This window comes from Chaetodon auriga, chromosome 11 (genome assembly GCF_051107435.1).
Source record: "Chaetodon auriga isolate fChaAug3 chromosome 11, fChaAug3.hap1, whole genome shotgun sequence".
Classification (NCBI taxonomy): Eukaryota; Metazoa; Chordata; class Actinopteri; order Chaetodontiformes; family Chaetodontidae; genus Chaetodon; species Chaetodon auriga.
Genome location: NC_135084.1, coordinates 11407728 through 11435042, shown reverse-complemented (window position 1 = coordinate 11435042; position 27315 = coordinate 11407728). Strand labels below are relative to the sequence as shown.

At 42.1% G+C, this 27315-nt stretch overlaps 1 protein-coding gene across 1 annotated transcript; it reads right to left on the bottom strand.

Moving 5' to 3' along the window:
- Positions 1-3181: 3181 nt before the first annotated feature.
- On the bottom strand, positions 3182-26346 carry kcnk12 (potassium channel, subfamily K, member 12). The gene is made up of 2 exons (XM_076743917.1): positions 25466-26346; positions 3182-9573 (listed from the first exon to the last, which is right to left on the bottom strand). Exons 1-2 carry the CDS (start codon positions 25803-25805, stop codon positions 8681-8683), a joined length of 1233 nt encoding a protein of 410 aa, XP_076600032.1. The 5' UTR covers positions 25806-26346; the 3' UTR covers positions 3182-8680.
- Between the last annotated feature and the right edge of the window lie 969 nt (positions 26347-27315).

The following is a 27315-nucleotide window of genomic DNA, read 5'->3' as shown; positions in this document are numbered from 1 at the left end:
TTTAGTCGAGCACCAACTAAAATGAAAAGCCTTGAAAGTCCAAGTCGGAACTTATTTGCTGCCTTCCTTATGATAAAAGGACAAGGCTGGTGGTGTAAGATGTGTTAGATGGTCTCTCACTGGTCCTCTGACTTCTGTTCCCTGTCTGGAGCTGCCAGCCCCAAACCCACTTCTTCCTACACCCAAGATTAGTGTCACTGATTCAGCATCTGATCAAATGTGAAACATGGTCACAGTCTCCCCTCTGTTCCTGAGTTATGGTGTTGAATAATGGCGGGAAAAGGGTTTTAGGAGAACATTATGATGTCACAGTGAAGCTGACCTTTGACGTTTTGGATTCGAAATGTCATCACTTCATCATTTTATCCTGTGAGACATTTCTGTGACATTGTGCCAAATTTGATTCCCTCAAGCCGTTCACGAGAATGGAGCGGATGGATGGACAAACGTGATGCCTCTGGCCACGGCTGATGCTGGCGCTGAGGCACATAGTTATTTGACACAGTCGTATATTTATGTATTTAAAAACCAGCTGGGCTCTGTCGACTTTCACAAACTTTACTTAACGGAATAAATGGTACTTTTGTTGGGGACTATTTTCTGCTGCTGATGTGGTGTGTAATGAACGAACAAATCACCCAGTGCAACAGTGTGGCTCAGTGATGTGTTTTTAATAGTTTTGGGACAACGCTGGAGCTCTATGGCACAGAGGATAAGCCATATCAAACTACACAGACAGTACTTGTTAGTGGGATGAATGAATTGCTGGTTTAGCTATTTCAAGGGATTTGATGAGAACGAGAAAAATATTGAATATCAACAGATTTATGGTTGAATTTGGATCCACTGCCAAATGCAACACACCATATTTTCATGTTTTATGCCATAACTTTCAATTACAGTATCAGCTTTCTCTTTATTTGAGGAGTCAAATCCTTCTGTTCTATTCTAAAAGTCAATAAATGTCCTCTGGTCATTTCTTGTTTGTGGTGTAAAATTTGAAGAAGTGATACTAGTAAACAAAGTGGCTCCAAATGGCATAATTTCATGTTCAAGACACAATAATCTCAGATGGTGCTTTTCCACAGATCTCACTTCGACTGCGTTAACGTCTGTCACTGCTCTCTTCTCTGAAGACGGATCGGTCAATCTATCCGATCTGACAACGTTTTAAGAAGAGCTGATTCTCAACAGCTTGCCAACCAAATCACTTGTGACAATCTCAAAATGAAGACAAATGACATTTTACCAGTGAAAGAAAGAGGTGGAGTCCAGTTTTTCTCCTTCCGTACACCATGTGGGTATATCTATCTACCTCAGTTTCCACAAACAGATTGATCTGATCGCAGTTGCAATAGAAGTGCTTCCATTATGTTAATTGAAAACTAACTGAAAAAGCAGCGTGAGGAAACGGGGAGGAGATGCAGAGAGACAGTGAGAATGGTCCTTGACAAATGGCAGGGAATCAGAGTTCTGTGCCGCAGTGAAGGAATCGGCTGACACCAGCTGAGTCCCAGAGGAGACGTTTCCGCCTGCTGCTGGAGGTTCAACTGCAGTCCTGTCCCCCTGCGGGATAATCACGCTGTTCACACTGTATTGACGTGACGGGGAGGTTCGTTTGTATGCCGAGCAAGGCAAAACAAAGAAAAGATTGAATGACCACCCCCCACCCTCTACCCCTCCCCCCCACCAACATTACTGTCTAAATCTGGGAACTCTTTCAGGTATCAAGGCTGAATTGGTTGCCTTGCAGTAAAGGTGGACTTACTCTTGTCTAGTTTCTTGTGGGAAAACAGAGGCTGTCCAAGCTATTTTAAACCAGTCCAGCAAGACAAAAGCTCTAGTGATCAAACACAGTCCGGCGTAAGGAGAAGGAAAACTGCAGTAATCTAGGTGGGTGTTCATTCCTCCAACAACAATATTGGACTCTTTAATGTCCCCACTAATAGTCGAAACCTGGCGTCTTCTCAGCAGAAAATTACTGATGAGCATAGACTTTATGGCACATTTTCTCCACACAGACTCCTCTTAACCCCTGTGCAGTTCGATAATGTATGTTGTTTTTCAGCATAGTTTTCTGGAATTAGACTCATTTCAGTAATGAATGCAATTACAGGTCTCCCTTTATGACTAACATCCTGATAGAGCCATTACTGCAGAGCCACACTGTTTCAACATCCCTCCAGCAAGCTGTATGTGCTCTGGTGGAATAATAGCTGAATGAAATACATGGACAGGAGAAGCTAATTGATCAGAGTACTGAGAACCACTGTTAACCAGCTCTTAACTGGGCATTTATGAACAAAGTACAGAATAAAGAACAGAGCTTTTAAAGAAAGGGGAAATAAATCTCCTCTTTTGTCTCTTTTCCTTCAGAAATATGATGTTCAGACACGCCAGGCTGAAAAAAGAATCCAAGATGGAGTTTGCTTTTGATATAAATGAGTGAGTTTTGAGACTGGGAAGGTACTGAAACGACAGTTTTACAGCTCCGCGGCCTTGATGCAGTTATTCAGCCTCGCTAGAGGGTAAACTGTGAACCTTAACATTGATTGAAGCTATTCACTTTTTTTTCATACCAAATTTGTTCCCATTTTTATTCTGTTTGTCTTTTTATGAAGGCCGTTTAAATTGTTAGTAATTAATTTATGATTGGTTAATAAGTAATTCACTAACGCTGGGTTGCCAGGCTGTGAAAAAAGGTAATAGTTTAACATTTTGGTAAATACACCTACTTGAGGGTTTTTGTTTTTGTTTTTGTTTTTTTTTTTTTCCAAACATTAGATGAGAAGATGGATACCACTCATGGCCTTACGGTCAATATGAAACTACAGCCAGCAGCCCATTAGCTTAGCTTAGCATAAAGACTGGAAAGAGGTGGAAACAGCTAACCAGGCTCTGCCCAAACAGGACAAAATCAACCTACCAGCACCTCTAAAGCTCTCTAACACAATACACAAGTGTAAAAATGACATCTTGTTTTTTTATGGGGGTTTTGTACCAGACTATTCTTTAACCATATCCATGAACCTCCAAAAGTTTACCAGTCATTACTGATCTATATGCAGTAATTGTGTAACATGTAATTAACTCTAAATATAATAAATAGGGTTATATTTTCCATATCAGCAATTGAGCCATTAGATGAGAATAATGATTAACAACATAAAAGGAATGTCAGTAAATATCAGTGTTTAATGGAACCCTTTGTTGTTTCATATAGGTTTTACTTTTAATTACATAAATATAAAAGTACAATCATTGGTATAAATGTGCAACTTGCAAACAGAATGAATTTGCATACATTAACTGGATGTTACACCACGATGCAAACAACATGAGACACACACCAAGGTGCAGAGTTAGGTTGATGTCGAAAGAGCCAAAGGTCAACATACAGGAACTGTGGATCACAGACACCTCAAGTAGTTTTTGAAATTAGAGATCTGAATGTGGTTTGGGGCTCCATATCATCCGTTACCATACGGAGGAAACAACAGGCACACATGTTGGGTGGATTTAGAAATCAAGCTCCAGATCAGGGCCAACAATGCGACTCTTGTTAAAGATCAGAAGCAGCAGAGCAGAGCGGTAATACATCATTCTGTTAGCGAGCCACTCAGCTGTTCACCTGCCTGCTGGTACCAGCCACTTCCACTGCGCTCCAGCCAAATGAATGTAAATACATTTTGTTCCTGAAACAAGCAGCTTTAACAGTCTGAAAATACAGTTCACGCACTCTTCCTCAGAGGAAATTGGAGAGATTACAGTGTTATGTGTCACGGTGTGATCATAAAGAAATAATAGTTCTGCTGAATAAATGATAATGCCATTAGCACCATCAACAGCTTTCAAGATTAACACTAACAACATATCCAGCCTCTGCTTATTTCAGACAAATTGTTTTATTATGGGGCTTGTAATAGCAATGGGGCATGACATTGTAATGGCACTATTTTACAATCAAAGTACTGTTGACTACAGAGTAGATTTTCCAGCGTGAATTCAGTACAATATGTGCTGACTGGAATAAACACTGACAGTGTTGAACAATTTAAGATTCAATTAGCACTGACGACTTTACTGCGAATCATGCAGGGCTGTGATCCAAGTCTGCTATGTTCACCCATATTATGCACTAATAGTGTGGGCTTGAAACGTTTGCATCGTTTCAGTCTAATTTGTGTGTTTGATGAGAACATGAGAGGAATTGATTACACTGAAAACAAAAGTATTATCACATTTAAGAGTCATTTCTGCTGATAACAAGTACAAACATACAGTAGATCCTAAGACCACCTGTTTCCTCTTACAGAAGATACAGAGGACAGCGGGGGAGTTAAAACCATTGCAATCAATGGAGATCAATTTTGCAAAATGCAAAAGGATTGTATTGTACAACACACAAGTTCTACACACTATAATCTTTTCGATAAAGAACATTTTTGTAATATGCCAGGACTAAAGTAAGGCAATTGATTTCAAGCCACGCATGCATTTTAGGTGAGCAAACATTACCGTAAATACTATATTAAGTGTCTTAAAAGCTTGATGTGTTTCAGGCTTAAGGAAAATACATTTTAATGGATATTATATTAAGTCGAATACCTTCTGGGGGATTTATGTTTAGGGAAGCATTTAAGATAAAACAGTCCTTTAATTCTCAGTCCTTTACACACTGGTTCAGAGACTCAAACGCATACATACACACATGCTGCTTGTCAAAAGTAAGGTTAAGAATGCAATTCAGCTAGCTTGACCTCAACAGCTGGGGCTTTTAAAAAAAATCAGTAAACAATCCTGAAACCCTTCCCTTTGTAACCTTAAGTCTCAGGGGAAATGAAGGTTCACATACAGCATTGAACAGCATTGAATTCAAAGTACAATATGTCATTTGCTACAGCATGCCCATACTCCCGCTCAAATGTCTCAGGGTTTGACATTTTCCTATGTTTGCAGTGTCACTGATAACAGCGCGGCAGCACATGAACCCCCACCGATACTGCAAGCTTCACATCACCAACATACAGTCAGCTCATAAGCATGCATGCTGATCATGCAGGTGCTCCAGTGCTCGAGCTCCCACAGGGAAGGCTGATCAAAAACTAATGAATAAATAAATACATAAAACTACATCTTTATGTGTGTGTATGTATTGAAATACTGCGTGATGGATACCAAATTATGCCATTCATTTGTGTAGGCATTTTTTGCTTAGGTTTGCCTGTTGGTTGTAGACTCTACTACAACCAGCAGGCAAACCTACATGCGAGCAGTGCTATGTTGTGCCCAGTGTGTAAGCTTATGTAAATGCTGCCCTCTCAAGACTGTGTGCTTGTGTGGTGTAGCCTGTTATAACTTGTGGCGGAGCAGTTTGAATCTGAGTCCAACAGACAGTAACCAACATCACCGTAATTATTAAAGTGAGCACAATAAAAGTGATACTGTGACAATCATCACGTTGGTGGTATTCACAATCTGAGCAGCCATGAGCAATAACATAAATCGCGCCGATGCTCATGAGCCACTCTGTTGGATGTTGTTAAAGGAAAAAATTGACATTTTTGCACATACACATGCACTTTCTTGCAGAGAGTTAGACAAGAAGATTGATCCCAGTCTTTGTATGGTAAATATGAAGCTACAGTCAATAGCTGGTTTTGTTAGCTGGCCACAAAAGTAGTTGCTTTCCCTCTCCGGCTTGTCCAAATTTAACAAATGAGAAATAACGCGTTAATTAATGAGCTTCAACTTTAGCTAGTTGGGAAGATTTTATTACTTGGAGACAGAAGCAGGAAACTAGAACCAGCAGCTGTTAGCTTAGCATAGAATAAAGACTGTAAAAAGAGAGATAGATAAACATCTAGCCTGACCCTGAAGCTCTCTCGTTGACATTTCACTGCTTGACTGCTGATTATGTGCCCGACTATTTCTTGGCTCACACCAGATGCGAGGTAAGCAGCAGAGACTCCTGGAACTTAATGTTCCTGGGCCCAGTCAATTTTGCCTTGCATTAATACTGTAAACAGTCATGACTCTGTCCAAATGTAAGAAAACTGCTAGCATCTCTTAAGTTCAGCAATTAATGTTATGTCTTGTTTGTTAAATCTGTACAAGCGTCAAAGAGTAGAAATTACTAGTTGTGGTTTTATGACCAGTCTCCAGTATCAGTCTTCTTATCAAACACTTGTAAGCAATATGCGCATTTCAAAAAATGCCAAATTGCTCTTTAACATCTGTAAAACGTGTCCATTTTGGAAACCTAATATCCACGTGTCTGGAGGGTAGTTAAGTTCTGAACGCTGCATCTCGTAAATCCGCTGACTGACTATGTGAGAGACATGTGACAGTGAGACTTCTTCAATCACTCACATGTAGATATTTGAAAGCAATATGTAGAAAAATAGACTTGAAAGAGTCCTCTGTTTCATATGTGTTGTATATACAGCTATCTTGTATGGCTTTACCATAATGGCATGCAGGAAAAACTAAGACGAGCCTGAAGATTTAACTACCTGAGTCATTTTCTCTATTCCTCTTCGTGAGACTGGGTGGAAAAGGAAATTTTTCAGATCTATGCACAAACAGGATGAAAATCAACAGACAGATCAAGACCCAATTCACACCTTATTGTAATATATATATATATATATGTGTGTGTGTGTGTGTGTGTGTGTGTGTGTGTATATGTATATGTATATACATACATACATACATACATACACACACATTTATATATGTATATACACACACACACACACACACACACACACACACACACACACACACACATTTATGGCATGTCTAATCATATGCACAGTGTAAAGGTGATGAGCGTGAGGACAGAGTCGAGATCTGCAAGAAAAAGGAAGCGGGGGGTTTTGGTGCAGTGTGTGTGAAGTGAATGCAGAGATGACAGGGAAAAAAAAGTGAGCGACCTGGAAGGATATTAGATGTTGAAGATAGATGCCAGGAAAGGTTGAGCCCTTGGCTGAAAGAGGCCATTGATTTGGATTGGGCATGATTTTGAATATGAAGGGAGTCAATTAACACCACTTCCCCAACCTCTACTGCTGTTAACAGCCCCTCTGTCTAGTCCTCTGCCTTCATCACTGTCTCCTGGACAGTTTACCTAACAACGTCTCCTCCTCTGCCTTGTCTGTTTGCGAAAACATCAAACACCATCACACGGTTTTAAATCACAGATGCCTTGGAAGAGATAGTTGTCGGCATTGAGGGCATCGATTGTGCAGCCTGACAGGGTAGCACCGTATCCTCTGCTGACACCCTCCATCCATTAAACCTTGCCTACACATTTACACTGAAATCAAGAGGAAAATCAACCTCTGCGGGCTTTTGGATCATGCTTTGTTTTACAGAGAGGATCTTGTATCTGTAAAGGAGTCTCCCTCGATGAAAATGGAAAAAAAATAAATCAGTGCAAGTGAGAGAATCCTTTAGGGTTTTATTTTCCACTCCAGCATCTGAGATTGACCCGGCTACTTGCAATCTGCCTCAACTAATACAATGTGCCTATGGGATTAAAAAACATCCATATGTTGTTGCTTCTCTACCTCCTTCCATTCCCTTATATGTCACTTCCAACTAACATAAACCTACTTCTCATTTATTTTGTTTCACAAATACACAAGTCTACATTCTGCATTAAAAGAGTAATTAATACAAGGAAAGCCTTTATCATTTGTTTTCCTTGCTGACAGCTGGAAGCTTGAAAAAGAGGGGAGTTGGATGGTGCCTTCTTTTACCCTTCGAGTCAGTCTTTGGCCGCCGAAGCATTTTCTGAGCTGATAAGAAGGCCAGTTCCTCTCTCAAGAGAAATGATTTTCATTCTTCAGCGCTGCACTTTTCTCCATCTTGAGCAATGGAAAATTTTACTCTTTGTAGCCCGTTAGTGTGGCGCTCTGCAAAAACGCCCCTTGCTATAGCCGAGATCAGCTACATCACAGCCATGCTTAGCTAACGCTACTTCCCGCACTCACCCTCAGAAATGAAATCTGTCACCTGAGGGTAAAACTTGACCCGCGTCAAGAAAGAAAATGGGGTTTGCGCAATCAATGGAAGGTCTAGAAATGGTGCAAAGAATGCATGAGAAGTATAATGCATAGATCAGTATGTGCTATATCTTTCAGTGATTACACTTGTCTTGTTTATATCAGCATTCAGTATGTACATTCAAATAAACTGGGCCCCAGGCAATACACTGTATGCTTCCCTTGGCTCCTTTACAGCACGACATTTCAGTCGTATAAGTCTAATATATTGAGCGTGTATAGCTGGCTCATTCCTCTATAGACTAACACTGATATTTAAGAGACTTTCAGTGATTTGTTCTGGGGTTGAGTTTGAGGTTAATGAAATGGGTGATCGGTGCTCCCCACGCTTCCGGGTCAACTTATGCGTTTTTGTTCTCTCTTCATGCCATCTTCATCAAAACATCACTAAAACCATCACCATCATTACCTGTATTGTCACCACAGGCTTGCAATTCCAACCAAAAGCGTCCCAAAAAAATAAAAAATCATATGTATCATGCATAACAAGTTACATTGGTAATCCGTTTCAAACGCCTTGTATTTTTTTCTATGGCGATCAACCTCAGAGTTTCTTACACAGTATGAGAATAAAGAGCTCTAATGCTTGTTGTCCTGTCTCACTGTGTCTACCTGGAGTTACTCGTCTCTGCCAGCCTGTTGTTCATGATACCAAGGGCACCAACCCCGCCAGAGAAACCATTATGGCGTGAGCTGCCGCAGACTGTTCTGGGATATCCATTGGCCGACTCGGACAGCTGCTTCTGCATGATGGCCAGCGACACCTTGTTGGAGGCTGCCAAGTCTTTCATAGAGATCATCTCCCCTGATAGTCGGCGTCCCTCAGTGTCACTATCGCAAGGTCCATCTGAGTCAGGTGGCTGGACAAAGCGACTCTGGCGACCCTTAGTGCCCGGACGGATGGCATTGCGTCTGCCCAGGAGGGCGCTGGCTTTATTGCAGCGCTGGCAAAACAAGCAGCTCATTTTCTCCAGCATCCAGTTCAGCACCTGCTTGATGACAATAGAGATGACATTGAAGAGCGAGTAGATGCAGCACACACCCGTTAGCATGAAGAGGAAGTTGGCCACCCTGTAAAGGCTTTGGTATTCGTAAGCCGCGTCCTGGCTGCTGACAAAGTCCCCAAAGCCGATGGTGCTGAAGGTGACAAAGCAGAAGTAGAGAGAGTCTAAGTATCCCCAACCCTCCACAGGGGTGTACATGGCTGATGCACAGCAGGAGATAGTGATGGCTGACAGGCCAAGGATCAGCATCACATGGTACACGGAGGGCTTCCAGCCTGGGAGGGAGTAGGCTGAGAAGTCATGGCGGATGCCTGGCGGGAGCAGACCACTGTTCCTAATTCGCCGTTCCCTCACAGCCTTCATCACCACAGCCAGCAGCGTGATGATGCGCTCCAGGAAGAGGTTAAAGAAGAGGATGGTGGCAGCACAGCCCAGAAGCCCATAAAAGATCAAGAACACCTTGCCTGCAACTGTCACAGGTGTTGTCATCCCAAAACCTGCACAAACAGAAGAGAGATGTCAGGCAGTTAGTCTCCGTGACAGAGGCCAAAAACAGAATTTCACCCACAAGATGTCTTCAGCTTCACCACAAGAAATATGACTAGACATGAGGGAAACGACCCGTGAATGCAAACCAAAACCTAGATGAGGTTTTTAAATGAGGCTTAAATCATATTTCCAAACACTTGTGCCTTTAATGAAAAGTGACATGAATGACTGAGTGGAGCACAGTGCACAGATGATAATTTGGGTTGATAAGACACTGTAAGCTTTCCCTGGAAGACGAGTGTACATAAAATCACAGAAATGGACAAAGAGGATGTAAATGGGGCAAATGCCACTAATGTGGAAGCGGCATTATATCTTTTAGCTGTAAACCATAATAAGTAATAGTTAGCCATCTTTTACTGAATGCATAGATTTGAATGTGTCCAATGTTATCATGTAAAGTACATAGGATAATATTACAGTTTATTTGTATATTTTTACTGCATTTTGCATTGATACTGCCACTTGATACTATAAATACAGGCTGTGTTTATATTAAGTACACTATTTACTATACTGTTTACTGCTGTTGGTGTGACTGAAAAAACAAGGACATAGCAGTTATACTGAGGGGAGGAGGATGCCAGGAATAAGCTTAGGTAAGCCTTCTGAATATTTTTTTCTCTTGGCTGTGTGGTTTGGCTTCCTGCTATCTTCTGATTTCGTAGTCAATTAGAGTGAGTGTTCAAGCTGAGGAAGAGGTTATAAGAGGAGAGGAGAGGAGAGGAGAGGAGAGGAGAGGAGAGGAGAGGAGAGGCGAGGGGAGGAGAGGGGAGGATGTTTATGGATTCAGCTGGATGTTCAAGGAGCACTTCTCAGACTCGAGGAGTGTCACAGGTGCAGCTCTGACTTTGCCGCTCTGATGTTAACATTAGCTGATGAGTGTTTTGGTATTTGGGTACAGTATTGTTTTCTCTATAAGGTCACAATCACTTTATAAATGATATTTTGCCACTGCAAGAAGGCCGCCGGCCACTTTCATTAGAGAGGAGGTGTAAAAACGATTAAGAAAAGATCATTCAGCTCAATATTTGAGGCAAAGGGAATGAATGTGGATAATCTATAGCAGAGGGAAAGAAAAGATTTTTAGATGCTTGAATAGGTGAAATGATTCTTCAGCCCTGCGAGTGGCTCTGAGAAACAGTGCTCAGACTCTGAAACCTTCACAATGACACTGCACACATGCTGATGTCGCAGGGTTATCTTCAAAACATAAACCTGGAACTAAAGGCAAATAAGCAGTGGAAAAATTCTCATAAACGTAAACTAAATAAACATAACCTTTAAGAAAAACTTAAACTAAAATGAAAGGATTTTGCCTGTTTACAAAAGTAATTAAAATCAAATAAAAATCAATGTAAATTCATTTGAGTTAATGTTTTTAGTAATATAAGGTATCAAGGTTAAGTTATTGTCATTTTGCAATACAAAGCAGCCCCTTCATGCTACATGTACAAAGAACGTATCTACAAATATTGGAATTAGAAGCATTTAGTTATAAGTAGTTACATGCCAAAAGAAAATACAGCTACCTAAAACTAAACATAAAAAAGCAAATCTGAAACTAAAATAAATCAAGCAAAAGCACTCTAAAATCTAAGACTAAACTAAATATAAATCCAAAAGTCAAAACCCTTATAACCTTGTGATGTAGCAGGTGTAATGTTTGCCACATTCACCATCACAGTTTATCATGTTTGCATGCTAATATTTGTTGATTAGCACTAAACACACAGCACAGCTGAGGTTAACTAGAATGTCATTAGTTTTCCATGTGTTTGGTCATAAACAAGTAATGAACCCATTTTAATTTGACCTGATGATGGCCCTGGATGAAAAGTGGACTTGTTTTATTCCTCCTGAGGGGGACATGGATGTCTGTACTAAAAATCACAGCAATGCATCCAATTCTTGTTGAGACGCCACAAATATAAACCTCATGGTGACACTGGAGGAAAAGTCAGCTGGATTCTACTTCTGGGGACCATTAATGTCTGCACAACATTTCACAGCAATATATCCAATAGTTGCTGAGATATTTCAGTCTGGACCAGCAACAGACCATTATTATCACGACAGCCATCCTAAGAAGTAAGTCAGAAAAAATAAGCTGAATTTTGTGTAACATGATTGTTATTTGTTGTACCTTCAGACTTCTCCCTGTAGGCACCCATTCTGGTTTATAGCATAATTAGATTTTATCAGTACAAAACATCAATTAGTCACATTCTAAAACATCTAATTAGTAGAAAACACTGTGCCGTGTGTGTTGTGGAGGCTTCACGGAAGCCTGTTACGCCTGAACGTCTCTTTATTATTGTTTGATTTTTCTGCACGTTGTCTGCTCTTCCATGTGTACGTTTTATGGTTAATAGTATGCAAACATATGAGTACTCATACGCCTCTCCCAAGGCCAGTGAGAACACCCACATGTGGACACACTTTAACACACAATCACACACACAATGTCATGTCCCTTATCCACAGGACGGCAGATGGTATATTTGTCAACAAATAAAATCGTGCTGAAAGATCAACCAGTTCACTTCCAGGCCAAGGTTAATTGATTTTTCCATCATGGCCGTCCTCCATTTCAGTCTTCTCGCAGCATTAGGGCAGCGCTTTTCCCCCTTTTTCCTCTAACCCATCTATAACCATCCTTGTCAGGTAATAAATGACATCAATATCTAGACAATACTTACTTTATGATACCCAAAATGGCTTTTTTGACCTTATCTCTGGCACTGAAAAGCACTCTCCTGTGGGGTTGCTGTTGACATGCCAGGTCATTTAGATCAACACTGATTGATACAGATTGTTTTATAGAGACAAGAGGGAATATAACCCAAGCATGACCACACATGTATGCACACCCCATGGCCTTGCGCACGCACAGGTAGACTTTATACATCAAACCAGACACTGAATTATCTGACAAAGATAGCGACAAAGTTCAGTAACAGACAGCGAAGCACTGTTGGGTGACAGGAAGGTGAGGGGCAGTGATTACCCAAATTAAGCCCTTCAGTGGAATCCTATTTCAGTGTTTCATAGTTAATTAATTAGCATCCCAAGTCTTTTTAACGCAACTGAATAATAGGGAAAACAGATTACATCTTCTCAGTAGGAGCAGAGACAGTCTTCTGCACCGTCTCTCATTACCAAGTAAATTACCTAAGAGAGGAAAAGGCACCAGGCATCGATTCAGTGTAGCATTTCAGAGCCATTACTCCAGACTACCGTGTCAAGATGCATTAGGGAACACAGAACAATAATAGAAACCAAAGGACAGGCAAGCTGAAACAAAGATGCTGGGTGACTTTACTCACAGAGACTTTGTCATTTAGACCGAAAAACTCTTAATTGTGACGACTGGAGTCACACGTCCTGACCTAAGATCCTGCTGCTGACCCTGGCGAACACACTAATCGCTCCACGCCGTCCCAGCCAAGATGAGTCATTTCATTCAGCAGAACTTGATAAGGCGGGGAATCATATGTGTGCTAATCCAATTAAATCAGAGCCCTGGGAGAATTTTTATTCATTAACATTAAATAAAGTATGCTGAACTCAACACAGAAAATGATATTATGCTCCAATGGCCTATGATGCTTGCACACATAATTACACACTAGAGATTCAACCAGAAGGAACGTGATGGAAATGGTGCCATTATTACCCATTAATTATTATTTGACAGTTTGAAGAGATGAAGAAGAAGATGCTCTGATGGTTATCAGACTGGGGGGAAATGAAATCAAGGGGGGGAGATAAAAAAAAAAACATTGTTACTGGATTGTAGTGGTTTCAGTGTTTAGGTCAGCATTCATCAACTTTAAATCACATTTGCTCAGCAGCAATCAGAGATGACAAGATTTAGACGGAGCAGCTCTCATTATTATCTGATGACAAATCACAATGGCTCATTAACTTGTGTTGTAAAGTCAGCATCTAAACAAATAGCACAAATTACTGAGAGGGCTGCTAATAGAAGTATTGATGGACTTCATGAGTGTTGTGCTTTTAATTCGCTACACTTAGGAGACCACTTGCCTCTTAGCAGTAATCAATCATCAAATTTTACACCGGCAAACCGCTCTGAGTAAGAAGGACTGTATAACCCTCCAACACTCAACAGGTATTTCATTATCTGAAGAGCCTGAAGCACAAACGAGCTAACAGCAGCCATTAAATCTGTAAAGTTCTGTTCAAATTCTCCTCAGCTGAGCGAAATTTCCCCCAGTGAAAAAATGCTTAATTGTGCTGTTCTACTGTATAACAGTATGTGTATTGAAACTATTTCTCAATAAGCATGTAAACACATGATCAGAGTTATGGTGACGGATTCTAAGCCAAGTGGAAACTGTTACTCAGGCTGTCAATATTCTCTGTGTTTGTTATTGTCAACAAAACCCATAAAAATACCAAAAAAAAAAAGTCAGTTTCTCGGTACTTTCCAGCTCTCCTGTCCTGTTTGTGATAGTCAGCCCCAAACCCACAAGTTCTTACTGAAGACTTCTTCATATCTTCAAAAGCGCTATAATCAACATTTTCAGACAAATTAATGGATCAAATGAATACGGTTAATGGAAAATAAATCCAGAGAACTATCACCCAATTCTGCAATTCCTCTCAGCTGTGTTTTAGCATTGTTTTGGGTTTTTTGGCTGCAACTTTCACTGTTTTGCTTCATTCTCACCTCCTCATGCATCATTTTTGATCACAATACACCAAATGGCAGACAGAGTTTGCAACTTGCCGCTGACCGTAATGGAACATTTAGCAGCTAAAGAAATTATCCTCAGGAGGAGGTGGAGACCAAAAACAGAGCTAAAGAAAAAGAGAGTGAATTTTGGACTTAGATGTATATAAGCAACTTAGTGTATGTGTGATTAATTCAAAATAAACTCTTAATGAAACAGACAAAACAACAAGACACAGCAGTGTAGCTCGTCAGTGTGTTCTTGGAAAACAAATGGAGCTCTATAGCACAGAGGAATAAGTTCTGTAAGGTTTTGACCACACAGGCAATAAAATCATCTTGTTGAGATGCTGACACTGAGAAGAATACAGAGTATCACCCAACTTAAACTTTAAAATGGCAGTTTACACACATCATTTCTAAAAGGAACTAGAGTTAGAGAGTGCTACAGTCAGTGTAGTTTTCAAAGACGTCACCTTGAAGCTTGTGACATATTTGGTCCAATTGACACCTTTTACGAAAACGAAGTATCCTAAAAAAGGTGTATTGATTCATCTTACTGGAAAATAGCCTCACAAGGCCAAATTACCCAAAGCCAACCGGCTTTTAGTGTGAGTGAGTTCAGCTGATAATTGAGGGAATATAAGGCCAGTCAGAACTGACTGACAACAGCTAAAAGAGTATACAATACAGGAAAGATACATGATAGAACCGCTTCAAGCGGGCCAAAGCTCCTAATGGAAACCCACACGAGAATAAAGGGTAACTAAAAGCACTCACAGTCCTGTCTGCGTTTGAATGAAGGACATGTGATGTACCTTGTCTCTCTGACACGTATTGAATCTGAAGGTCAGTGTGTGTCATCAAGGACAAAATCCCCCCACACATCTCCTAGAGGGCCTGAAAATGGAGCCTAGGATTCATTATGTGACTGCTTTGCAAACCAAAAATCAAATCTCTGCCTCCTATTGCCTCCCAATGTCCCCAATTAAAGAGTCTAAAAACAAGCCCCCAGTCAAACCAACTGTGCCCCACTAAAGGGAATACTCTCAAATTGGCCTGATAGGGACGGCAGCAGAAAACGCCACGTCCCTCTGATGACTGGGTTTCTGTGACGAACGGGAAATAATTAGTCATGGGGTGGCGTGGCAGGGGTCTGCAGAGAGGACAGAGGGCTGAGGAAGCAGCAACATGGCCAAACCTGAGACATCATCACCCCACCATCTGCTGAGGAGCTGCCAGGATTACTGGCAGACTGGATAATAATAGGAACATTCACACGTTGCTGCCAGCTTTACAAAAAATCAGATGATAGGTCACGTACAGTACATGACAAATTTAGTTTGAAATGCAGCCATATTGTTGCACCTGTGCACTGCATGCACAAATTAAACACAGGCTATAGTAATATTAACAAGCCACTCAGAGGCTTCACGTGCAGCAATATTTCTATGAGGCCCTGAAGCAAAAAATATGTGGTATTGAATTTCACACTCAGCTCACCCACACACAATACAGGTGATATATTACTGCTATCTGTTCTGCATGTCAAAGCATTGATAATGAGTGTCAGGTGCTACACATGGCTGCACAATAATTAATAATGGACTGAGGTGATCATAATTAAAGCAGGTGGATACAGATGTAAATTACAAGAGGACCCGTTCAGACGTGTGCACTTTGTTTGAAACAGCAAGGTGACATATATAGAGCAACACCAACCTGTTCAATAAAATGCATGCTAACACACCTCCCCTTTCTGATTTTGTGGTTCATTTGGCTCCTGTGTAATGGAACTGAGTCCGGTGTTTCGAATTGTACCTCAGTAGTTAATTCACTGGCAAAGAGAGCCAGGAGGATTTATGACTCTGCCGCTGTCTGTATTGATTTATCGTCAAAAAAAACATGCTGCATTGTCTTTGGATCTGCACCAACATCTGCTTTTCATCTCTGCCAAACTTTAAAATGAATGAAAAGGCTCCAACATGCATGGACTTCCTCTGCTATGCAGTGTTATAGATTAGGAAGTCAGGGCTTGAATAAGAAAAATCAAAGATTCATGTGGCTTCATCTACGAACAGTGATGCAGATTTTGTCCTTTCATGACACCGAGGAGCCATTCTGTTATCAGATGCATAGTGTCTCCCTGAATGATCTAAAGGCTGTGTCCTTGTGTGTCCTATTATCTTACACTGTATGCACAGTCAACATTTGAATAAAAGCTTAGCTACATAAAACCCTCTTGTATTATTCCCCAAAGTAAACACACCTGTCCAGGTGGAGCTTTTGAAACACTATTACCCTCAGATCAGTGCGATAAGCCTCTATGTTCAGCATAATAGATAACACAGAGTGCTCATACAGTGTCTTTCATAGTGGCTTCAGATTTTTAAGCGCTACATGAAAACAGTCAAATTAGATGCCAGCAGGAAATAAATGCTTCAGGTTCAGTAGACATTCGATTTAATGGTTCTTCATTAATGATGATCTGAAAGCACAAGTCCCTGAAATTTAAGGCTGTGCAAAAACCTGATTCCTGTCAGGGACCGCTAAGTTACTGACAGCTGCAATAATGATCTCGGATCATACATGAATCACGCCGCCTCAGAGAAATGAAGAGGCAGTGCTCTGTTGCTCACAATTAAATGATGTTTTACTTCCCATTAACTGCATGTGCCCACTATGAGTATGAGACTGTCTGACTGTGCCAGAGGCTGCCAGCCTGGAGGCAGCTGAGAAATTTGTGAGTGCTGGCAAAACATATCCATTCAGCACATTCAGCTACGTGTGTTCCTGGTGTTTTGAATAGTTCTTTCATTATGAAATGAAAATTATGACTGGAAGAGAAGCAGGTGTGCTACCTGAACTACTTAAATTCTTGTGCTGGCTGGTTAAAAAAAAAGTACAACCATTAACTAAGTGGTGTCTTGGAGCAAAACCATTAAGCTCCAGTCAGGCCAGTGTGGGTTCACTAAGAAGCTCACGTGGTTTTTACTGAAATATGCACATTGTTCTGCTTTGGTTGCTCTGATCAAAATAGATTATTATGTGGAAGCTTCAACGTGAGCTGCCAGTGCTGCATCTGCTTTCCAATTTTCAACAAGCTCTTGTGTTTTGTCATTTGTCTTGAATGCAGATGTGTAATATGCACTGGCCATGACTCCCACTAGCATGCAGCCCATGATGTGAAGCTCCGGGGATGACATAGTGCTCTGTCAGTTCGTTCATCTTGTAATTTAATAATGACCAACCATCTTACAGATTCAAGGTTATGCTCAAAAGTCGTGTGTGCCTCCACTCTGCAAAGTCTCTCGTGTGTGTCAGTGTAATTGTGTTTGCACTGTTTAAAAGTTTTGACCAAGGCTCGAAGGAATGTGGAGGATCAGGAGAGGATTAATCTCAGTTCTGAAATTTAATATGCTACTACTATCTTACAAATGCAAGGTCAGCACGTTGTTTGTGTTTAGGCCGTTGCAAGACACAATAGTGCAGCATGTCCTCCTCTCTCTCTGCTCAGCCCCTTCACAAATGGACGGCTGCCAAATCAAGCTGTTCAACAACTTGCTGTTAGCTTATTAACACCGATAACTATTTATATACATGACCCAAAGATGCATTTTAATGTTCAGCTGGTGCAAGAGTGGAATTGCTTTGCAGGCTTTCTGCGACATGGCAACACTTTGCCTCTGCAAGCGTGTGATTTTGCTGCTTCGAAGGTTGGAAACCACCCAGAAGTTTCAAGAGAGGGACTTTTCTGCTTATGGTAAAGTTTAAGCTCATGTAGCAGCTAGTCAGCATTGACATCAGCACCAGTGCAAATTGGACTGTCAGAGAAACTGATGATCAAAATATTAACACCATAATGAAATCTAAAATGGCTGTCGAGATTAGCACTGCGTGGAAGCAGGTCAGAGGACTGCAGAGTGCAAAGAGCACACAGAGTTTATCCTCTCTTTGCCTTGCAGGTTCAAAGAGCAGAATCAGTGAAATGCTAATCAGTTTGAGGAGGCGGAGGCTCAGCAAATCTGCTGTGTCCTCTAAAATGATCTTGGTATTACTTGGCCATGAAGATCTGAGTCTGTGAGTTACTGTACATGGGCGAGCACACGTCGTAGCGAGTCAGGGTGGATTTATGACCCACTGTGAGAGAGCGCAGAGGTGTGTACAGCCATCCTGCACAGCAGCAGTTAACTGAGATGAAGATTTATGGAAGCCCGTGCTTCTCAGCAGGTTTTGCCCTGCACACACACAAAAAAACAGAGACATTTCTACTCCACACCAGGAAGCACTGAGTAAGGACGAGGAACTTGGAAAGGGTCAGGAATCGGAGGGGATAATATGTTTTTGTCAAGCAACTGTGGTGTTATCTGGAAAATACAGTTTTTTTTTCGTTGACTTTTAAAACACACAACTGCTGAGTTGAGTGATTGTCAGTCTAAAAGTAAGCATATTACTATAGGATTTTTTGCCCTTTATTTGTTTTCAAATTGATGAATTATCCATCCATGTACCAGTTTGTGTCCATTTTGTCAGCATCATATCATGAACTGTTTGATTTTTGGTGGTCACTATTGGATAGATTTCCATGAAAAGACTTGCCTGCTGCAGGCAGAGACAGGGTTGGTAAGAGCTGTGAGAGACAAGTGTAATAAGATACTTGAGTTGTGGGCCATGAACCTAAACAATGAGCTCAGAGACGAGTGACTCCTTTCACATTACACACAGCGTTTTTCCCTGTGTCAGAGCCGGAGTGTGGGACTTCCATATAAACGAACATCCGCTACATTGAAGGCCTCGCGAGTTCACACAGTGCTGATCAAGCCTATCACCACAGTATTTCACAGTACACTGGAGCTTTTGAGCCTGGTGTCTGTGGTGACATTCCCGTGCTGACACACTGGTAGTGAAGTGCTTTAAATCAGCCAGCAATGACTGTTTTGCCAGAGCAGAAGAGTGACTCCAATGAAGTGGGTTACAATAACCAGTGGAGTATGGTGAGAGGCTACGGTGTTATAAGCATGTTGACAGTGTTTGTGTAAATACTCTCAATGCAGGTTTAATATAAAAATATTGATTTGTGCAGCATTAAACACAGCCACTGGATTAATTTAGCCACAGTCTTATGAACCTTCTATACAGCAATATGGCTGCACCTCCTCACCAGGGACAATGTTTGTGCTGAGCGTCTGGACAGCGCACAATCTAAAGAGACCCCCGGTGCCTTTCATGTGACTGAAGGCCCTCTGTTTTCCATTTTTAACAGTGACATTTCCTCTGAGTCTGTGATTTCACAGAGCGGTCCAGGAGATCTAAAGAGAAGAGAGGGGAAAAAAAGACGGCAGCAGAGACAAGGTAAAGAATAGAGAGTCACGCTGACCAGCTTCAAAGTGTGATCTCCATCTCATTATGTAATGTGCTGCTTGTGCGATACGAGCAGACTCTATTTCGTAACACAACTGCAACGGTGCCCCACAGAAACGCACTGTATAAAGTGTTCAAGAGCTCAAAATGACTGAATGAATGAAGACAAATAAATGAGTGCGCTGCTGTGGTTATGAACAGAGGAGTAAAGTTGTTACAGTTGAGATGTTAGACAGGAGTCAGCCCTGCCTGCGATGGTCTCGCAACAGTGCAGAAGTGAGAGACAGAAGGCAACAACACGTCTGAAACATTGCCGTGCACCACTGAATCTGCTTTCACAGATTGCAAACCTTTCCCACCCACCTCCTGAAAGCAAATTTATAACATACCCCAACAGTAACAACAACACAGATGGTTTTGTCCCAGCGAGGCAGCACAGAGCGGTTAATCTAAATAAGAACACGACATCAAAGCAAAAACACAGCCTGCCTTCAGGAATCCACGCTGTCTATCATGTGACATTTCAAACTGCTTAAATGCCAAACGCGCGCTCTGCCAGTCTGAGGTGACGCCGGCTTGTAACCTCAGAGACACGAGAATTACACAGTGCAGTACAGAGAACAAATTTGGTTTGTGGTTTCAGTCCAGATACATGGGCCCTGGTCAGACAGGCGTGTAATAGTCACGCAGACCTCACAAGTGTGCCTCAGTGAGACTCCGCTGCCAAATCAGCGCTTTTTAAATTGGTACAAGAAGACAAGGAAGATACCATTAAACCGTGAGGCCTTATTTTATTTAACTGTCGAGCACACAATGCAGTAGAGGATGTGGCTTTTCCTAAATATTTCTTTGTGATCATGACATAACAAGCTTGTAGTTTTCTTGAGTTGAACAACATTATCATTTCTCCGCTGAACATCTAGTGATTCCTCAGACACTACATGGTGTAGACTTTCACTAAATTTGGCATGATGACACATCTTCACTTACTGTGCGGTAACACTGATTTGCTTGGTGTGGGAGCTATAAAATGAAATGAAATTTTGCACAGACGCTTGATATCCCAGACACAGCTGCAGAAATTCTGTAAAATTGGAAGAATTGTGGTTTTTGGCACTGCGTCTTGGCTTTAACAGCAAAACGTTCACTGACTGCCCCAACAGAGGACCTATAGTGTTATAAGACACTATATTTCAAACTCAAAAGCGCTACCTCAGATGCTATGAGTCCGTCAAATGTAGAGGTACAGTTTGACAGACTCACTTCTGTAAGCTGAGTCCATTTGATATAGATTTGACTGGACATTTATCTATTCCACTTACAGAAGGTGAACCCAACAACTCCTGCACATACAGCCATGCAGCAAATGCTCTACTGTAATGTTTATAATGTTGATGTTAATGGGCATACCTGGGCATAATGCATCAGTTAGTCAAAGCGGGATTCATTGATTTTATTGGCCACTTGTTTACGGCGGAATAAGCTGTGCATCAATGCATTTGACCAAATGAAGCAACTTATGGTCAGTGAGCGGCTATATAATATCACTGTATAAAGTTGATATTGCTTAAGTGTTAGTCAACTGTTCATGATTTACAAACCCAGCAGACACAGAGGAACGTAAGCATTTATTCAGAATTGTGTTTTCGGATGACCTGTCAAATTTAAGCCATATGTTCACTCTCCTTTTGGTTTTGTTTTGGTCTCCACCTCTCCTAAGGGACCTCCCTGCTGTGTCAGTAAACATCAGTGAGAGTGGTGGTGGTGAAAGTGGCGGCTGGTAAACCAAAACAATGTGCTGAAAGAGGCTACAGTGCTAGCATAGTAATGTAATGTGGAGTTGAGGGGCGACTCCTTTCACATAACAAATAATCATTTCATCTGATGCTAATATAGAAATACTGAGAGTGCAGCTTTAAGCTAAAGTCTGTGGGTCATTTCCAATGCAATCTGCAGCTGCAACACTACAAGCTGCACCTAGAACATACCATGAAGTTGCTTTGAACGCCCTCTTATCGTGCCAACATAATTTTACATTACAGTATATGTTACGGCTACTAACCTAATGAGGCCTCTTTGATTAAAATATCAAATTTCAACATGGAATCAATGGTTTAGGAAGAGTGATGATGCCTGTCTCAGTGTATCCTGAGGGAAGAGCGCCTTGTCATCATGCTGCAGCACAGTTCTGCATAGCCAGGGTTTAGCAGGATGTCATCTTCTTTTAAATCTGCCTGCCTCTGACATTTCTCCTTATTTTGCAAGTTGTGGACTGCATGGAGGTTAAATTGGGCCTCATTTAAAGGACAAACTGCATGAGAGTTTGTTTTGTGCTGTTGGTTAAACTGTCCTATTTGCTGTGTCTGCCTTTGTGACTTCTCTGAGTGGGTGGATGTGAGTGTGATGGAACAAGAAGCAGCAGTGGCTGCCAGGGGCAAGAAGAGGCAGGACAGAGTCCATCCCAGAAATAAATCGCCCAGAACACAATCCAAACCTGCAGCTGGATGTTATAAGGAAAGCTGCCCAACCACTGGCTGCTCTAACTGACTTTTCCCACTCAATCTCAACAAGTTAAAAGTCTCAGATCAAACAGCCATCACTAAGTGCTCTTGATTCTCAAACAAGTGTTCCCCCTTGGATCTCTTCAAAACTGACAAAGCATTTCTCCAAAATGTCATTACAGCAACTTACAACGAGACCTTCCGGCCCCCAAATGGCTTCAGAGAGCTGTCCTAATTGGCAATCGTCAGCTATCAATCAGCCTTCGTGGTTATAAATAGCTTTTGTATTAATAGAAATTCTGTTTACCGAGCAGACTCTTGTGCCCTCTTTAATGAGCACGCAAACAGTAAAGCTCAGTCTGAAAATGTAGGACAGGGCAACACAACCACGAGCTGGGTGCTGACAAAAACAAACTCTTGCATCCAACACTTCAACAAGACGAGACAAATGAAAAACAAGACAGAGAGTCCACAGCCATGCTAGCAGCCCAGTGAGACTGTACTTAGACACAGCGGTGCTGTGAACTAGATGCTAATGTCATCAAGCTGACACGCTCACAAAGACAACGCTAACATGTTGATGTTTAACCATGGATGTATTATAGGAACTACACACCGGAGTCAGAGATGGCAGCCACTCACTAGTATGAAAATTGCTCACCAAACGCAAAAGCTAAAAAGGTTTTTGAGCTTTCGGTTTTGCTTCTATGTTGTGCAGCTGACTGTACAGACATGTGCATAACTGTCTTTTGTTGTTGTCATACTACAAGTGGCCCCTGAGACAATTTGGCAACAAGGCTGAGAAGTGGAACCATATCCAGTTCTCCTTATCCATCCATGTGGTTAACAGGCAATACCTTCACCTTAGTCACTAGCATGTTAGCTTGCTAGCATTGGCTAATTAGCACTAAACACAAAGTGCAACTGAGGCCGATGAGAATGTCAGTTTTGTAGGTAATTGGTCTTAAACCAAAGTGTTGGTCACCTGCTGGTGATGCAATGATCACCGAAGTTTAAGGAGTCCAACTCTGGTGCCATTATTTTTATGATAATCCATTTATTAGATTTTAAAATATTTCACTGGAAAACTTTGACCACATCGGGTGAAAATCCTACTTAAGTCAGTCGGATTCATCCTCTGGACACCATGCTAAATGTTGTGGCAACATATCCAGTAGCTGTTGAGATATTTTAGACTGGATCAAAGTGACGGACCGACGGAGTGGACACCCGACAGATTGACGCACCCTAGAGCCACAGCATGACTAAAAAGTTAAGACTGAAAGCTCATCCTTGACCTTGATCTTAGTTTGCTGCCAGCTGAGATATTTCCATGACAACCTGGCTACTGCAAAGAAAGATCATGTGTCACAACTGCAAACTCCAGAAGAGAGTGGCGAGTGCGCTTTTGTCCACTACCATGTTCAAGGTCAAGAGTGAGCTTTCCATGTCATCTTCTAAGGCGACAGAGTAGCTCCTGTGATGACGTTGTTTTTATCCAAAAAAAAAAAAAGTGGTTAAGATATAAAAAAAAATTGGAGAGAAATGTCAAAGAGCTGATTTTGTTGCATTTGTTTGGACAATACTGTGTTTCTTGCAGTACTTCTTCAAATTGGGAAACAACACACTAGATGCAGTACTAATGACCGGTGAATCTGCCCAAAAGCCTGGGTAAACAAGTGCCTCGAGTGGCCACGGCTCCACTTTCATTCTTCAAAGTGATATCATGGAGGCACATCAAGGGGAACAAAGTGTCACTGTTGATTTGAAGCCTCTGCCACAGCATAGGCAGAGGCTGGAAGTGCTTGGGAGGAGTGTCTAGAGAGCGCAGAGGGATGCCAGTCTGATAAAGAGTTGTGTGGGGAGGCCCCCAAATCCCTTTTATATCACCGGCTCCCAGGCATGCAGGAAAAGTAGAGCGCACGCCGTAGGGGTGGGGGCTGGAGGAGAGATCAAAGCGAGATGGAAATCAAAACAGAAATCCATACGAGCATAAGAAAAAGACAAATACTGTTGTCAGACATCACCCTCTTCCCCCTTGTTTTCCCCCAAGCAGCTGAGTCAGTTTATATGATCTGCTTGTCGGGGGAAGACTGCACTGCTGCATGACAACTGGAGCACAAAGGATTTCAACCTGGCACAGACGTGTACACAAACACAGCTGCTGTGGTTCCCCTTCCTGCGACTGGGTGAGCTGAGTGCACGGGCTCCCCGAGAGCTCTGCATTTGTGTATCTGAGAGCAAAAGGTGGAGGAGCCAGTAAAGCTCTCATGACAGGTCTACAGTAAGTAAAGCCCTGACAGGTTCCCTGCTCGTGTGTTTCCATTTTCCCCGTGTACCCTTACGCAGCCATTAGTTTCCCTTATCACCCCCCTTGCCACAGTTTCCAATTAATGGGAGGTGCAGGGGCTATCACAGTGTATATGTTTTGTGTCTTGAGGGCAAGGTCAGAGATAGACAGCTGCTGTCAGCTCAAATGATTACCTGGAGTGTGTTCATTTGTACATTCACCCATTCTCACTCACTCACTCGCTGTGTGCTGTGGCTCCTCTCTGGCTGCCAGCGAGGGAGGGGCAGAGGGGTGTTAGTTAGCCATCAGCCATGCAGTGCACCACACCACTGGCCCTCAGGGTGCCCTGCGAGGGACACTTGCTCTTTTCTGACCTATCGCACAAGTAAATGTTAAAATGAGGGGGAGCAGACGGGGCTTCTCATTGACATTCCTGTTGGTTTGAATGGAAATGTGGCAAAAAAAAAAGAAAAAAAAAAAAAGAAAAACAGCACCCATGGGTGCTGTCCTATAGCCAGGGATGAGTGTGCCATTCCTGGCAGGCGAGTCAGATGTCGCCCCCATTGCCAAAGTCCCTCACAGCCAAAATGTAACACATGACTGGAAAAAACAAAAATGTTAATCTGTTATTCTGTATGTAAGCCAGTGGAAAGAAAGCAGCCTACTGGGATGGCAGCTCCAGTCCTTTTGACATCCAGACTGTCAGTGATGTTATGATTATTTAACAAACAGAACCCACATGAATATTGACCATTCTCCAACTTATTTGAGGGCACGCGGTTCCAAATAGGCCCCACACCTACTTAAAAGCTGATTAATATATATTCTTTGGGGGCTATTTTCTATTTATGAGGCTTAATGTGCCTGGCTATCTTTGGTTTTCTTGGAATAATATATGTTTTTCAACAAATAGGACAGCATGCCTGCAACCAAATGTTTGTACGCAAAGGTCAGGGAAATCAATGAATGCTGCATACATCACCCACCTATAGTCGACACCACAGTTCCAACAAAATAAAAAGCCCCTGTAAAATCCCATCGTGGCCTCAGGGCATCAGCCCGGATCCCGGCGGCGATGGCAGCCTCGTACTCCCGCAGGAAGGAGTTGAGGTCCTGCAGGCTGATGTTGAAGGTCTCACTGAAGTTGAGGAGCGTCCCGTTCCAGCGGCCGTGTGCCCGCAGCTCCGAGGGCCTCTCTATGGCCGAGAAGACCGCAGCGCCGCACAGCAGGTACAGTATGATGAGGACGGCGAGCAGCACGAAGCGGCCGTTGTCCTCGTTGAGGTGCAGGGAGCGGCAGCCTTGCAGTCGCTGGTCAGGCATCATCCAAATTTCAGCACCACTCGCGCGTCGGACAGCGACAAGCTCCACATCGGAGACGGCATTCACTCGTCTGCAGGTGTCCTCTGGAAGTCACTGTCCTGAGCTCTCACTGCACTTCTGTGGGCAACATTTCTTCTAGTTAACCCGCCACGTTGTCCCATGGTAGTTGTGAAGTGATATTATCTGGAGCTGAGATGCAGAAAAACGCTCCACTTGTGGATGTAAGTCTGCAGATCGACGGAGGAGTTCATGAGAAAAGCTGCAGGCGCACAGTCTCATGACAGATACATTTTCTCTCACAGTTGTGGCAGTGCAGTTGGTGTGAAGTGGACTGCAGCTTAAATCCAACCGGACGCGCCGAACGCTTCTTTGTGAGAATGCAAGCAGTGGTAGTAGTATCCTCTGGGTCCGCTGCACCAAAATGTTTCCACGCTGACGCTCGAAATTCTGCAAGTTACAGATCTGTGTGTCGCAGGAAAACCCCCGCTCGCGTTCCCAAATAAAGTCATCTATCCTCAGGCGTGCTTGGTGTGGACAAGCGTGGAGCTGCAGCGTTCACGAGGACGTTATAGTGGCACAGCGCATCCAATCAGTGCATATGGTGAGATCACTCCTCGCTATAAACCGGAGACCACAGTACTCACCACTGACGGACAGCAGATAATACCAAACGTGTGGGTTGTTTGGTTATCTGAGGAAAAGCAGTATCCCCGTGCGTCCTCAGATAAGAGAAGGTTTACATTTCCACTTGAGTCCAACCGTGTTACCACGTGCCATGCGCATTGAGGACACTCTACTCACTGCAAACTGGGCTCAGATGCAGAAACAAGGGTACACTGCTGCGTGTACCAGCTGAAAAAAAGTTTTAACACGGACCCACGGACACATTTAAAAAGAATGTTCTCTGAAATTAGTGATTGAAGAAGTGTTCAAATCATGTAGCAAAAGTAACCAAAAATAATCCAAGTAAAAGCTCTGTCTTCAGTACAAAAGTATTGTTAGTAAATTGAAAGACATTCATTTTGCAGGCAGAAAAATGCCTCCTGTTGTTATTATGATGAATTAATCATATGCTGGATTATCGTTTCAGATGCACGAAATTTTAACTAATTTATACACTGTTGAGACGTCAAAAGAGTTTCAGATTGATATAAAGGAGAGGACACAGAGAATGCTCACAGCAAGAAGCACAGTAGGAATGTTGAGCTGAAAATGTCTCATACGTTTATTTTTCATTCAATGTCTATGATTAATTAAATATGTATTTTGCTCCAATCATACTTTATAAAGTAACTAGTAAACTAGTAAATGCAGTGGACTAAAAGTACAACAACAATAATAGAAAATGGAAAATGAGGTGCCTCAAAATTGTGTTTAAGTACAGTGTGTAAATGTATTTTGTTAATTTCCACTACTGAAAGTAATAATATTACAGCATAATATATTTATCTGTCCTAAGAATTTGCCTATTGCACACACGTGATATTCCAGTAATATTAAGAAAATGGTTGTA

Excerpts from the sequence above, each read along its gene's own strand:
- kcnk12 (XM_076743917.1), bottom strand. The coding sequence starts at position 25,805 with ATGATGCCTGACCAGCGACTGCAAGGCTGCCGCTCCCTGCACCTCAAC. Across the intron at positions 9,574-25,465 it reads AACTGTGGTGTCGACTATAG|GTTTTGGGATGACAACACCT; the intron begins GTGGGTGATGTA and ends CTGTTTGTGCAG.